Consider the following 14,727-nt stretch of genomic DNA (forward strand, 5'->3'; position numbering starts at 1 on the left):
CTACCTCCCACAAGCCACTTTCCCTATCGCATTCTGGTACTGCGTAGAATCACCATTATTCATACCACCTCCGTGGGCTCCTGCCTGTGTGCAGAAATTGTCTCGGGCCCCTCTGTCTGGCGCGCCTTCTGCATCCTATCAAATTCTTTTCTTTCCTTTAAGACTGAGCTTATGTTTCACCTCTTGAGAAATGTTCCTGTCTCTTTCCATCTTCTGCTCTACTTTGTGCCTTTGCAGCAGCACGTATCCCTGAGTCACTTGTCTGCAAAATCACTGCTCCCTCAAGTGTTTCTCAGCCCTTACTATATACACTCTGTATTATGGGGATGTAAAGATGATCTGGCTTAGGGCTTACCTTCAAACAGCTTAAAGTTCGGTGTAGAAGAAAAGACATGCACATCAAAAATCAAAATAAAAAACAGAAAATGGAAAGTGCTGGGGCGCCTGGGTTGGCTCAGTGGGTTAAAGCCTCTGCCTTCAGCTCAGGTCATGATCCCAGGGTGCTGGGATCGAGCCCCACATTGGGCTCTCTGCTCAGCAGCGAGCCTGCTTCCCCCTCTTTCTGTCTGCCTCTCTGCCTACTTGTGATCTTTGTCTGTCTGATAAATAAAATCTTAAAAAAAAAAAAAAAAATGGAAAGTGCTGTGTGGAAGAGAAAGGTAGTAGTTAATAATAGGAGCCATCTGTTGAGTGTCTGGTATGTGTTGAGTATATCACAATCGCATTTAATCCTTACATAACAACCCTGTGAGGTAGGTGATACTCTCCCTGTTTTACAACAGAAGAATGGGATGATTCTGTAATAGAAGTTAAGTCATTGATCCAAGTTACACATTCATATGGCTGAGCCAGAGACTTCAACCTAGGGCTGTGCACAGCCTAATCTAACAGTTGAGCACTCTGGTCTTCTTTAGGAGAGGTCTTCCTATCCTTAGGATAAGATACAGAGTGTTTGAGCAAATAGTTTTATTGTTGGCTGTCTGAGTAAATTCTGTTTGTAATACCAGCATGTAATTTCTTTTTCCCTTCCTTTTTAAGACACTGGAAGAAGAGTTTGCCAGGAAACTGCAGGAACAGGAGGTGTTCTTTAAAATGACTGGGGAGTCTGAATGCCTTAACCCATCAACACAGAGCCGGATTTCCAAGTTCTATCCTATTCCTAGCTTGCATTCCACTGGGTCATAACAACAGGAAGCATTCTGTGGTTGGGTTTGGCTTTTTAGATATGTCATTCTGTTCTCTTCATCTTCTGCCACAATCTATATCAGAGAGCTTATGAAGACAATCACCTGCCTCACCTTCTAAGTGTTTTTTTTTTTTGTTTTGTTTGTTTAGCAAAGATGAAGGGAAAGGAACCCAGACAGATGCTGGGCCATGTTGGCAAAGTGGCATCTTGGCAGTAATTCCCTAAGGTGATTTTGTATATTAATCTTAAAAATTGTTTTCTTTAGACACTGTTACCTGAAAAACTGTTAGTATTGATGTTTGAAGTTATTATTATTTTTTTAAAAAGCTGTTAGGCCATTGAGTATTAGTAAATATCTTTTTACCTGGCCTGACTTCTCAGTGATGCCTAAATTCTATAGCTACAACTCTGCTGTAGAAAGTTGGAATAATTTTCTTTTGGGGAATCAGCTCTCAGTGATAAAGCTATGAGTTGCTCAAAATACCATATTGATTGAATAAATAAATCTATTTTGTCTTTACATAGCAAAGACTCTTTTAAAAAAGAAACATTATTGAAATAATTTGTCTAAAGTAATTACCTGTTTAGTCATGAGTTAATAATTAAGGGTGCTAATTTTATTAAAATAGTGCCTAAAACACTAAATTTCAGTTGAGTCTGAAGTACGATTTCCTTTTTTGATTCCACAGGGACAAACATCCTTAGCATTAAGCATTATTGTTTTTTAAATCTTGTTCCTATTACCATTCGATAGAAATTTTCATCCTAAAATATATGTTGTGCAAAGTTGGAAAGATTAAAAAAAGGTAGCTTTTAGATATTGAAATTGGAAGTATAACACTCACCAAATTGAAAGAAGTATAGACTTAGGGTCCTAGCTTACTGCCTACAATAATCCGTGAGCTGGCTAAGTGACCTCTCCCATCCTAGCGCATCTTGTTCATTGAAAACTCTGCCTGAGGCCTTCAGGCTCTGAGTTATACTTATAAATGTATTTTCTGACATTCATTGTAAAAGAGGCATATGTTCAGAATACTTTTTTCTTAATCAAAAAAGGATTTAAATAAAGTATTTAGGCAATGTCAGAGATGACTTTGTTGTTGAGAGAAAGTCATTTGTATTTCGGTTTTATTTAGTTTCACGTTTAAATTATTTACTTTGATTTGAGTGGGAAAAGCCTGAATATCATGTGGTTGCCGATACATGTAATTATTAATAAGATGTTCACTCTTGGTCCCTCTTGTGACTCACAATTCCAAGCCCAAGTCCGCTCAGACAGTGTTATGCAGTGTACTTTGGTGGCTGAGATGGCCCATTTGTAAATGCTGTTTGCCATTTTCAACCTATTCACTTTTAAGAGTACTAAGTACCAAACTGCAAACATTTCAGTTTTTAGTTATATGCTGTTTGAGGCTGGTGAAAAATTTAAGTGTAATTTTGTGGGAACACGGATTCATAATAAGAAAATGTAAATATCTGTAGCACTTTCTTGCAGTTAATTTGAAAACTTTGAATGCTGGACCTTATTTCGTCAGTGATTTAGAGGATTTGAAAATGCATGTGATTTTAATTTTGTAATTGTTTTGACAAGCATAATTTCTTGGACAACTTTGTAGGTAGCCTTAACTTCTGGCCAAGTTTGTTTTTTATATAAATATATACATATATATATATTATGTATGGTTGTAAATTCATACACTTATCACATTGAATGTGTTACTGTATACAAAACTCTTTTAATGCTTTATTCTCAAATGCTGGGTTGAAAATGTTTTGAAAGCCTTTTAAAGTATATATCTTTATAAAGTAATATTCAGGATGATGATGGAAATTGTTTATATTGTTATGCTAAAAATGACAGTATAATGTTACCCAATGTATTTAATGATTTATTTGCAGAAGGAGAGAGGAGGAAGGTTCTCATACCATTCTCTCTGTTGAAATTTTCAGTTTATTGGCTTTATAAAAAAATATTTCAGGTAGTATACACTTTTTCAGTATCTTTTAAAGATAATCCTGTGTCTTAAATAGTTTGTGGCACATAATTAATTTGGTCTGAATATTTGATTCTTTTTATTCCTTTCAACTTGACATGAGAGTATTGAATAAAGAAAAGAGGCTCAGAGTAGAATGGTTGACACTCTGGTAAGTTTGTTAGCAAATCTTGTAAAACCCTTAAAACTGCCTTTTGGATTCAGTGTTCATGTAGAGGTTCTCTTTCAAATACGACCATATTCTTGTGGGGGCAGGACTGCAAAATGATACATGTGTAGAGATGGAACATTCATTTTAATGCTTAAAGTTACATAAATCTTTTCAAAGAAGGTGTTTTGTTATAGAATATGCTGTTCTAACCCATCCCTGATCACTTCTTGTTGGGCCCTATATCCAAATTGATAATAGTGATCTTTTTTTTGTTTTGTTTTGTTTTTTTTTAATAGTGATTTGTTTGTTCTTGCATGAAGTGTAGGTGAGGAGTTGGGGAGGGGCACAGACTTCTTTGAAAGAGTACAATCAGATCTATTCCTGACTTGGAGGTTTTGTTGGCGGTGGCAGAATGTGCTATGAAACGCGTAAAAGAAATTGTCCGTGTACGCCTTGACGACAGCCTCCCTCTTCTCTCTGTGTGCTGTGGATAAGCCACACACTGCACTTCTGCAGGCCTAGCTCGCAGAGCTGGTCGCACCAGGTTGCCTTTCCTTGTCCTATCAGTCGTAGTTGGGTGTGAATTGCTGAATTAGCTGCTATTCTGTATGAAGTCACAATTAAGCTTTTTCCTACCCTTTTCAGTGGGGAAGCTGGGGCGGGGGGAGCAGTGGGGATAAAGAGGAAATTGAGAGTGCTTATACTTTGTTGAAAATATTAGAACTTTCCTGTGACAGGATACAGCAAATTGTAATTAAATATAAACCAGAACCAGAGCTACCTCTAAGTAGTGTTTCCTCAAGCACAAAGCTCTCAGGCATATGAGACCCTCTCTAATGGAGAGTCTCTGATTTCTTGAGCATCAGCGAGTTCAGAAGTGACTGTCTTTTGTACTCTGTTAGTTCCCTGGTAACTACACACTTTCTCCCATTCCACACTGTGCTTAAATGACAAAGACTCTTCTGAGAAGCCAAATTCTGTCCAAAATGAGCTCTAGGTATTGTTGATTAAAGGAAAGCCTGGAACTGGAGTGGAAGAGGAGAGTTACTTACCAGTTCTGAGAGTCTTCCAATGAAATAAATCACTTCTTTTCGGGGAAATGATCTTTTATAGAAAATGGGATATTTTAAGTGCTTTTCTTGAAGGCACAACAGTTAATGCCGCTCTTGTTGCTGGTCTGTGGCTGACATGGTTTTGACCTGGCTTTAAAATTTCTGCTAAGCTTGAGCAGAATGTTATACCAGTTTTAAACGTTGGCTGCAGCTTTTGGTGATTCTTGGCTGACTTTTGCATAATCACTTCATGAGCTAAATTTTCAGGAAGAATTTTGTTTCTGATTATGCCTCTTGTCTATTTGGGAGCAACATGTCTTTTCAATCATGGGATTGACAAATGAAAAATAAAGTTATTTCTTAACCTACTCTGGGAAGCAGTCTTTTGTTAAGAATCTTTGATACTGCGTTGTCCTTCTTGAGAACATTTTGCAGCATTTTTTGGTCCTACTTTTATTTTTAACCCGCACAGTCCCCCAGGCCTTTGGACCCTTCTAGACTTAAACTGTGTTCCCACCTGACTCGTCACCACACACAACAATGTAGTTTTTATTGGTAACTCAGAGGGGGGGTGTCTTTCAGCATATAAACCTCTCCTTTGGGTGGTGCTTTGGGTGGTTCTGTTTATACAGACTTTTGTATGTATATATATGTAAATTTTTCTTCCCTTGGGATGGATTATTTTTCTCACCAAACATTTCACTTAACTGTATGACCTCACTTCTAAAAATAACCTCTTTTCCTCATTGATATGTTCATGCAAGATTCAAAGCAAGATTCATACAAGATCCAGGTGCCGTCATCTGGCAAGTGTTCAGCTTGGCTGGAGGGAGGCATGATGTATCCATTTCTAACCCAGGAGCATCACACACTATCAAGCTCATTCTTGACTTCTTGTTGTGTTTTTTTAAGTGAAACAAGAGGCTCAGATCCATCGCCATCCAGCTGAGGATATATCTCATGTCTGCCCATCTTCTGATTCTGTCCAGAGAAGGTAGCAAATTTGACTTTTACCCTTTTTCAGTCGCACATAGGACCCTGAAGATTCTGGATAACTTGGAAAGGTAAACGACGTAACTAAGGACCACTGTGCTCACGTGTGATTAATATAAAGGTAAGAACCAATTAATGGGGATCTAATACTTGATCCCCCAAAGCTACTATTACAAAAATAACTTGATTCAGCCTTTAAACAGTTAAAAAAGGTGTGATGCAGTCATTCATTTATACACAAGAACTTTACATGGTGAAAAGTTTGAAATTCTGAAGGTCTTACGAACTTATTTTGTAGACTTCCCATGCTGATTCGTAGCAGGTAGTGGTCAGGTTGTGGTCAAGCTGGCCAGCGGACCACACAGAATGTTTGGTGCCTCACCAGGTGTTGCTGCTAGCAGTTTTCAATGCACAACTAAATGGTATGTTTTTTCCCCAGGATAATATGTGAGGTACTTGGAAGAGACCACATGGAAAGTAAACTATCCAGACTTGTAGAAGGTAGACCCAGAGAAGCCGATTCATTTTAGTCCCATTTTTTAATGATCCAGAAGTGGAGAGTTACCGCTGGTCACATTTCACAAGTTGGCCCAGTGTAGCCTTCTCTGAGGTTGAGTGATTTTACTGTGCATTTCTGTGGGGCTTTTGATATTTGTGCATTTTTCTTTTAGGGAGTTTTGGTCGTTGGTCAAACATACATTGTTATGTGCACCCTACAATCAAAATTCTTTTGTTCCAGGGTAAATCACTCCATTAATTGCAAATTAATTAAATTGTGGCCCGTCTGTTGCATATGTGTTTATTTCAAGTAGTGTATGTTCACGAAAAACCTTCAGATGCTTTGTAATCATCCAGAGTGAGTTAGTAGTTGATCAAGGTCTCCCTTTAAAATCTTGGTGACTAAACAAATGCCAAAATCTGTGTTCGGAACACAAAGAGTTTTGTTTTGTATGAAGAGTTCATAGTATATGGCTGACCGCAAACTTTTTTTTTCCCCTTTATCTTTCCCTTTCTTGCCCTTTGGTTTTCTTTCCCTCTTTTTCATTCTTACTCCTTGTCTTCATTTTTCATTCTTTCCTTGTCTCCCTGTCTCCCTTTTCCCACCTTTGCCTCTCTCTTCATTTTCCTTTTCTCTTTTACCTCTTTCCTTTTTTTCCATTTTATTCCCTTTTTCATTCCCTTCTGTCTCCTCCTTGTCTTTCTTTCCTTCTGTCCTGCCTCTATTTCTTTTTCCACCTGCATCCCTCATTTCTCTTTCCTACTTTGTCTTCCTCCCCCTTCCTCCCCTTCTCCTTTTCATTCTATTTCTTCCTCTCACTTTGGTTAGATGGATCACACTAAACATAATATTAAGAAAAATTTAATAGGAAATTTTTGCAATTGAAATGACTTTTCATCTAACAGACCACAAACATGTTTTCGATACTGAAAAGTGCTTAAAACCCAACTCTGCCCAGTCCCCTGTGCCATTTCCCAACATCGAGTTTTCTATTTTCCTTCCTTCTTCACTGCCCTTCCCCCTCCCCCCTTGCTGTGGTCTATCTAGTTCAATAGAACACCTCTTAAATGCTAGCATCCCCTGTAGAAACAGACCATGCCTACAATCAGACTTTCTAAGCAAGTGGGAATAGGAAATGTGGTGAGAAAGGACTATTAGCAACCCTGTCGCCACTGCAGGGAAGTGAATTTCTTAATTTTTTCCGTTGCAAGAATCGCGTCTTGGCCGCCTCCTCTCTCTGCCCGGAGCGCGGAGCGGGGGGGGGGGGGGGGGGGGGGGGGGGGGGGGGGGGGGGAGCAGGCGGCACAGCCTCGCGGTGATGACCAGAGCACACCGCAGCCCTGTCTTCCCTTCTCTGGCTCATTCTTAGGCAAAGCTCAAGGACTCCTAAGCCTACTTCTAGGTGCTGGGCTTCCCTGGGCCGCAGCTAGACCTAAGAGCTAAAGCAGCCCAGCGCTCAAGTCGCCCGAGCAGAGCAGCCAGGCTGGAGCTCCGCAGCTGCGGCTGCTGTGGAATGGTTCAGGTTTCCACTGGATGATATAGGTCTATACAGAGAAGGTTCCAGACTAAAACAGGTGTTCTATTTAACTGGCTGGCTGTGCTGTTGCAGTAGGAAGGGAGCCTCCAGCTTCCGCCCTCCGACAGATGCTGACCCGAACGCCATAAGCCACTGCAGGAAATGGAGCCAGCGGCTGCTCTTCCACGCTCACGGCTTGATGGCGACGCTTCTCTTCCTCCGCCCCACATAGACCTGGTCACCTGGAAGTTAGAAGAGGAGGAGGAAGTTAAATATCTTGTGGCCTATGGGCCTTCAGCTTGGGCAATTATATAGCAACTGTGACAACTGCAAAACAGGCTTGAAAGATGAACTCTTTTGTAAGACTTGGTGTATTTAAATTGTTTACCCTATTTCATCACCAAGTGGTTAAGCTGTTCTCTTTTCCTGCTCCTTTCTGCTTGAATTGGCAGTCTCTTTCCTTTCTCCCTGGCTGTTCATTTCATTGTTATGTAAATGGTGCTGATGGTAGCATCTGCCTTTAGGAATTGGCATTTGCCTTAACTTTTCAGACTTGCTCTGGAACAGACCGCCGCCTGCTCTGAGCAGCAGCCTCCCAGCACTGCAGAAACTCAGGCAAGGCTTACCTTTGTCTCCTTTTTCTCCCTTGTGCCCTCGAGGCCCGGGTGGCCCAGGCCGACCTGGTGGTCCTGCGGGGCCCCTCTCACCTGGGAGTACAGAGAGGGCTGTGCTTAGTCAAGGGAGGGCTTGGGGCCTGGAGAGGCCACACACATAGGTTCCTAGACAGCACTGGCAAGGGGGTGGCTTCCCAGCAAGAGGGGGTGGTTACACAGGATCCTGGTGGCTGCTTCCCTGCCACCACTTACCTTTGGGTCCTTGGGTGCCCACCTCTCCTTTCTGCCCAGGGGGGCCTGGAATGGCTCCATAAGCTGCAGGGGGAGAAGACTGGCCTCAGACAAGCGGTCACTCTAGAGCTTGAGAGGTAAAGGGATTTGTTCAGGGAAGCACAGGAAGGGAGTGGTAGAGTTGGGACCCAAAGAAAACAAAGTAAATCGGAGTTTATCAGATTTTCAGCCTATCGGGTGTTAATAGCCCAAGGTTTTTCAGGAGATTGATTTCTCCCGTGTGAGACTGTGCAGCAAAATGAGTGTCGGGAAAGCGCCCGGAGCTGCCCTTACTTCGGAAAAAGTCCATGAGGTCCTCGGTCACGTTGCTGTAGGCAGAGAAGACCTTGCTGATGCCGGGGGGGCCCTGGGGCCCTGGCTGGCCCGGCGGGCCCTGGACAGTGTAGGCCATCCCCTGCAGCAGGCCCTGACCTGTGAAGCGCCAGAGTGTGGGCACAAGCAGCAGAGTCCCTCGGCCCCCTCCTCACAAAAGAGAACCCTCAGATTGCCAGCGTCCCACTAGACGAGCTGGCAGCAAGGGAGAAGCCCTGCTGGCCTCCTTTGTCGGCCTCCCCCGCCCCCCACACTGTGGACTGGCCCGGGACTCTGCTGCCACAGCCTTTCATCAGAGGCTTGCTGATAGCAAAGTGTGCTGAGAAGGTACAGGGAGAGAGGACTTCTTAACCGAACAACCTTCCCTCAGCCCCACCAGAAACCATCCTTGTCATAAAGACTTTTCAGAGCCACCCACTAAGTTAGCTGGGGAAGCAAGTCCAAAGACCCCAACATGCCCTGTTCTCCATAGCACAGGCCCTGTCCTGACTGGGGCTCCTGAACCAGGCTGCCTGTGAATTGGGTCTGGGCCTCCTGCCTTCATTCAGTCCCTGCCCATCTGATTCGAGCAGTGCTGTCCCCACAGCCTAGGTATTCCAAAAACGAGAGGGTGAGTTTCTGGAGTCTATAATTTGAGCTGCTCGCGGACTCCCCGCCTCCACCCTCCCCACAACACCGAGGCCTACGGGTCAGGACTTACGTTGCAAGCTCTCAGATACCCGGACAGCCAGCTCGTTGTAGTCCAGACCTCCGGCAAAGCCAGCTCCGAACAGTCCACCTTCACCGCCGTACATGCCACCTTCTGCTGCTCCCCCATAGCCTCGGTCCAGGCCCATGTCCAGGCCAAAGGCCCCCCCTTCACCAAGGGAGCCTCCACTGGATCCTCCTATGCCCATGGAGGAGCTGTAGGAGGAGCCCCGACCGGCCGACGCGCTGTAAGAGGAGGACCTGCTGCCCCGGCTGTAGGAGCCATCCATGGACACGAGACGGCTGTCCCCAGGCGGCCCCTGGGGTCCTGGAGGGCCCGGTGGGCCCACGATGAAGCTCCGCACATCCGGGCCTGCAGGAAGGAGGCCGTGTTAGTTGGGGCTTAGGTCTGGGGATGGAGAGGAAGGGAGTTAAGAGGCCTCTCCCAAGGTCTCACGGCCTCGAAGCAGGATGCAAACCTCGCACTTGCACTGGAGTAGGAGTGCTGGCGAGGAAGAACGTGGGCTCTCCCCGCATTTGGCATTTGGCCCCCCGGGTTTGTTCAAGCACCAGCTGCCCTCCCCCAGGGAGGAGCAAGGTCTGGGAAGGGGGCACCTACTCGTGAGGTAGCTGATCAGTTCACTCCGGAAGCTGTCGCTGTTTTCGGCCGCATAGGTTGCCAGAGCTCCCGAGACCCCTGGAGGCCCTCGAGGACCCGGAGGACCAGGAGGGCCTGGAGGGCCAGGGATGGAGGACACACCAGCAGCTGAATGGGAGGCCAGAGAAAGAGAAAGGTCAGGGATGGCCCAGTGGGGAGGCTGAGTTCCCAGCCTGTGCTCAGAGGTGCAGCATCTCTTAGAAAGAAGGGGAGGAGGGCATACCGGGGGCCCGGCTCCTGGCATTACCCTGGAGCCACTGCTCAGACCTGCCTTTCCACTCCCAGTTTGGAGCCTCACTCAACCCAAATCCCATCCCCCTCCTCCGTTCTCCGGCCACACGATCACACTTCTGTTCGTGACACACACCGTTCATGATTTCTCTAAGGGCTGCACCTGGGAGTGTGGTCTCTCCCAACCAGTCCCCTTGTCATAGCTGAAAACACCTCAGAAGCAAGGGTGTTGGTCTCCAGGACCTAGCCCTGTATGTGCTTTAAGAGGACTGGGTGACTGGTCAACAGTTTAACTCTATGGCTGCCCTCCTCCGTGAGCCTTACTGTGCAGGTAAGAAGAGAGGTCCTCCACGCTGATGCTGGACCACACGTTGCCTGGGATCCCTGGGGGCCCGGGGGGGCCAGGGGGCCCAATGATGCCTCTGTATTCAGACCCTGAGACACCAAAGAAGAGGACAGAGTCCGTGGGGGGTCTGGGCCAAGGGCCTCTGCCTTCCATCCCCAAGCCACGTGGACAGATGGCTCCTGACCAGCCTTACCTTGAAGCAAGGAGAGGAGCTCTTCATAGGATGTTCCTGGCAAGCCAGGGGGTCCCGGGGGGCCAGGAAGCCCAATGCTGATTCCAGAGCCTGAGGAACAAGACCCCAAGTTGTGACAGATTCACACTGTGTGGGTGTGTGCGAGTTATGTGTGAACTCCGTACAGGGCAGTGGCCCAGCCACTCACTCCTGGCTTCCCTGGCCAGGCTCAGCGGGCGACCTGCTCTGGGGCCACAGGTGGGAGTGGCTCTGAACACGGCCCAGTTCCTTTGGGCTTGGTGCCACCTGGCAGGGGAACATCAGGGGCCGGTGCAGACAAGTTCAGTGCCCTCCCCGCCCCGCGCAGCCCTGCCAGGGCCCTGCTGACCGTCTGCCTGCAGTGGGCAGGCCTGGAGGGCAGACACTCACTGGACATGTAGCTGAGAACACGACTGCTCAGCTCGGCGTAGTCCAAAGACTGGAGGGACCAATCTCCAACCAGATACTGACGCAGATACTGCCTCACGTCATCCCCTGCAAGGAGAGGCTGCACTGGCGTGGGCACCCCCCAGGCCACAGGGCTCCCACACCACCGCGCAGCCATAGCTAGGTCCGCCCCCACAGGCTGGCCCCGGAGTTCTGGGGTCTCAGTCCGTACAGGGGAGCTTCCAGGTACCCAGTAAGGCACCTGCTGGTTACCTAGCACTGGGGATGGGGACATCTGCTGCCCCCGTTCCCCTGAATATGGACTAGGAGGGGCACCTCCTCCCTCTGCAGCCCTCACCAGGCTCAGCTCAGACCTGGACCAGCTGTGCCTCCAGAGCCCCGACCCACAAGCCCACACTGCGGGCACTCACGTTTCAGCACAGCCACGACGTCCTCAGAAGAGATGGAGGTGGAGGAGCTGGCGCCGTACCCCGAGGCTGTGGGGAAGGAGACTGTGTTTCCCGCGCAGCAGGACTGAAGCACCCCTCTCCCCGCTGCAGCCCCACAGGACCGGCCAGCCAGCCGGTCCATTTGCGGAAATGAGATCAACGGGGGCGGGAGGGGCTCGTGGGGATGCGTGGAAAAAACCAAAGATGGTTTTGGTTTTGTATTTGTTTTGCTGGGTAAGAAGTGAAGTTTGTCTTCCAGAGCGCGCTCTAGCCCGGCTCCTGCCGGATCCCGCCAGTCTTGTTCCCTTTCACACCCTTATTGTCTTCCAGAACGTGCTCTAGCCCAGCTCCTGCCGGATCCCGCCAGCCTTGTTCCCTTTCACACCCTTATTGTCTTCCAGAACGTGCTCTAGCCCAGCTCCTGCCGGATCCCGCCAGTCTTGTTCCCCTTTCACACCCTTAGGACACGTCTGTTCATCACAAAAAGGCTCATTCCGCGTGGCTCTGCAGTGCGGCCTCTTCTTAACCTGAGCAACCCCTTCTTGAAGCTCAACCCCAGTGGCCCGAGAGCCAGCTATTCAGAACTGAACTCCACATCCAGAAGGGCAAAGTAAATGCGGGTGCTCTGGAACAAAGTGACCAAGGGCAGGAGGGGTCATTACAGGGGGTGGGGCGAGGCTCACTCTGCAAGTAGCTCCCGACACGGCTTGCCAGCTCTGAGTAGTCGAAAGTCTCCCCTGCAATGGTGGTGACAGGCCCTGGGGGACCGGGTGGTCCAGGGGGACCCTGAACTCCAGAGAGATAGGCCCGAATGCTGTCGCCTGCCAACAAAGAAAGCAAAGTCAAGCCTGGCCCCAAGAGGGCGTGTCTTCCCCACAGAGATGACCTGAAGCACTTGGTGGGATGCCCTCCCACCTCCTCACCACATACATGGCCCAAGACGGGGCCAGCAGGAAGCCTAGACTCCTGGTTACAGATAGAGAAACAGGCCAAGCCCTGCGCTGGGTCGGGTGCTACTTGAAGACTGTGGACAATGAAGCTCTGACAAAGCTCTGTGCCCACATTCTTGGGCTTCTCAGCCTCACATACATGAGGAGTACAGGGATGAGGCTGGGGGCGTACATTTGTGTGAAAGTGTGCGTGTGGCTGTGTGCACGTGTGGACAAGCGTGTGAGGGTGGGGGTGAGGACCGGACCAACCTGTGTGGGGAGTGGTGAGAAGGTGGATGTTAGGGGAGCGCATGGACAAGCGGTCCTGGCTGCAGGTGGATTTCTGACCTAGGCTTGGCCTACACACTGCTGTCCTCTGCCACATGCACGCACGCGCGCACTCATGCACACTCAAGCACACCCCTCTGGCCCTGCTCGCCACCTCCAGCTCCCACCCACTCCCCTCCCCCACCGCCCCGCACTGGTACAGGCAGTGGGACCTGCTATGTTTACTTACATAAGGAGGAGGAGACTGGAGGCTTCCTGAAATAGCCGGGCTCCAGAAAGCACTGGAGATGCCCCAGCCAGAGCAGACGCACGTGCATACGTACACACTCAGACCCCGGTACTCACTCTGCATGTACTCAGAGATGTACTGCTGGATCTCCCGGCCAGAGCTGCTGATGGAGCCTGGAGGCCCTGGGGGGCCTGGGGGGCCTGGGGGACCTGGCATGAACATCGTGCTTGACGACGATCCCCCTGCAGGAAGGAAAGCCTTCTGAGTCTACTAAGAAAAGCCCACCAGAGGGTCAGAGAAGGCCCCAGACACTGCTTCCACAGCCCAAGGACAGAGCATTTCTCTTAGCAGGAGAAAGAGGATGGTGGCAAAGAGGAGGGTCCCTCCAAAAAGAGAGGAAGAGAGTGCCTGGAGCAGCCATGTCTGAAAGGGGCTCAGAGTTGAGCTTGCCCAGGCCAGACCCTCCCTTCAGCAACCTGCTCACTACCCCAGAGGCTCCCTCACCTCCGCGTATCCCCTGCTCCACTGTCCGTTCTGCTCATCATTGCCCGTCGTTAGCCACCTTGCTGGGCAGGGTCCTCCCCTCCCAACCCCACCAACATAGAACCACTGTAAAGGCAGCACCGAGGCCTAGCACGTGGAGAAGAGACCTGATCAACACTGAATCGTGGCTGGGTCGGGAGGGGACTGATGAGTGAATTCGTGTCCTTGCTTTAATTAGGGGAAAGGAACTCTGGTCTCCTTTGGTTCTTACCTGGAGAGAGACCACCAGGAATGCCAGGAGCCCCTGGGACCCCAGGATCACCTGGAATCCAAAACGAGAGGCGCGGTTGGCATCCCCTCCTCCAGGAACCCTGCCCTGGTTAAGCCCAACCTCCTTTATCCCCATGTGACTCCACAGCTGTCCCCCATCTCCGTTTCTGCAGTGCCACCACAGGCTTCGTTCAGGCAGAGGTTGTCCTCACGTCCTCATCCCCCTCGCCTTCCTCCCACGCCTTTAGCATGAGCGCTCCCTGCCTTCTGTTCGGACTTTGGGTGGCATTCTTGCGCTGAGGCCTGTCTTCTTGGCTGTTCCCCTCACTGACCTTTGTCCCCCTTGGGTCCCCGGGGGCCGGGTGGTCCCTGCAGGTTGAGTCCAAGGGAACTGGAACCTGGAAGCCAACAACACACAGAGCGGTCAGCCAGGGCTGAGGGGCTCCGGTCAGAGCCAGCAGTGGGGGCGGGGGCTTAGCACTTACCGGAGGTGGAGAACCCGGGGAGGCCTTGCTCGCCTGAGGGACACACCGGAGAGGGGTCAGTCAGCTGCGCTCCTCTCCCTCCTCCCCAGGCCCAGCCCTCACCCCATCTTCCCTCCCAAGGCTCCCCAACCTAGAGCGGCCACAGGCACGCGCACCGTGCGCACGCCTTCCCAACCATTCAGACGCCCACACGTACACCCGCATTTGGACAAAACGCATTCACAGGAAGCTCAAGGCTCTCAGAGGATCAGCTTTTGCTACCCCAACCCTCCCCCACCCCACATTTTGTCTGATGCCAGCTCTACTGTACCTTGGTGTCCTCGGGGGCCCGGGGGGCCTGAGGGAAGGAGAGAGACAGGAGTGAGATGCGTACCTACTGGGTGCCGTGGCTTCAAGGGGTCTGTAGGGGCAGGGCTGGGGCTCTGTGCTGGAGCAGACACGGGGCGTGGGGCTCCTCGTGCCTCTG

At 49.3% G+C, this 14,727-nt stretch overlaps 2 protein-coding genes across 4 annotated transcripts in view; one reads left to right on the forward strand and one right to left on the reverse strand.

Annotated features, from left to right (window-relative positions):
• The window catches only part of SLK (STE20 like kinase), a 64,595-nt gene extending 59,844 nt beyond the window's left edge, over positions 1-4,751 (forward strand). For both annotated transcript variants that reach the window (XM_047702135.1, XM_047702136.1), the window contains one exon: positions 1,039-4,751. In XM_047702135.1, coding sequence (XP_047558091.1) covers positions 1,039-1,185 — 147 coding nt within the window. In that variant the 3' untranslated portion in view covers positions 1,186-4,751. The remainder of the gene's footprint in view (positions 1-1,038) is intronic.
• Positions 4,752-7,164: 2,413 nt separating this feature from the next.
• The window catches only part of COL17A1 (collagen type XVII alpha 1 chain), a 52,926-nt gene continuing 45,363 nt past the window's right edge, over positions 7,165-14,727 (reverse strand). For both annotated transcript variants that reach the window (XM_047703123.1, XM_047703124.1), the window contains 16 exons: positions 14,572-14,598; positions 14,262-14,294; positions 14,109-14,174; positions 13,778-13,828; positions 13,140-13,265; positions 12,261-12,398; positions 11,560-11,625; positions 11,132-11,236; positions 10,724-10,813; positions 10,509-10,619; positions 9,915-10,061; positions 9,309-9,668; positions 8,570-8,707; positions 8,258-8,320; positions 8,018-8,098; positions 7,165-7,633 (listed from right to left, as the gene is read on the reverse strand). In XM_047703123.1, the coding sequence (XP_047559079.1) occupies positions 7,581-7,633; positions 8,018-8,098; positions 8,258-8,320; positions 8,570-8,707; positions 9,309-9,668; positions 9,915-10,061; positions 10,509-10,619; positions 10,724-10,813; positions 11,132-11,236; positions 11,560-11,625; positions 12,261-12,398; positions 13,140-13,265; positions 13,778-13,828; positions 14,109-14,174; positions 14,262-14,294; positions 14,572-14,598 (1,655 nt within the window). In that variant the 3' untranslated portion in view covers positions 7,165-7,580. The remainder of the gene's footprint in view (positions 7,634-8,017; positions 8,099-8,257; positions 8,321-8,569; positions 8,708-9,308; positions 9,669-9,914; positions 10,062-10,508; positions 10,620-10,723; positions 10,814-11,131; positions 11,237-11,559; positions 11,626-12,260; positions 12,399-13,139; positions 13,266-13,777; positions 13,829-14,108; positions 14,175-14,261; positions 14,295-14,571; positions 14,599-14,727) is intronic.

Source organism: Lutra lutra, chromosome 14 (assembly GCF_902655055.1).
Source record: "Lutra lutra chromosome 14, mLutLut1.2, whole genome shotgun sequence".
Lineage (NCBI taxonomy): Eukaryota > Metazoa > Chordata > Mammalia > Carnivora > Mustelidae > Lutra > Lutra lutra.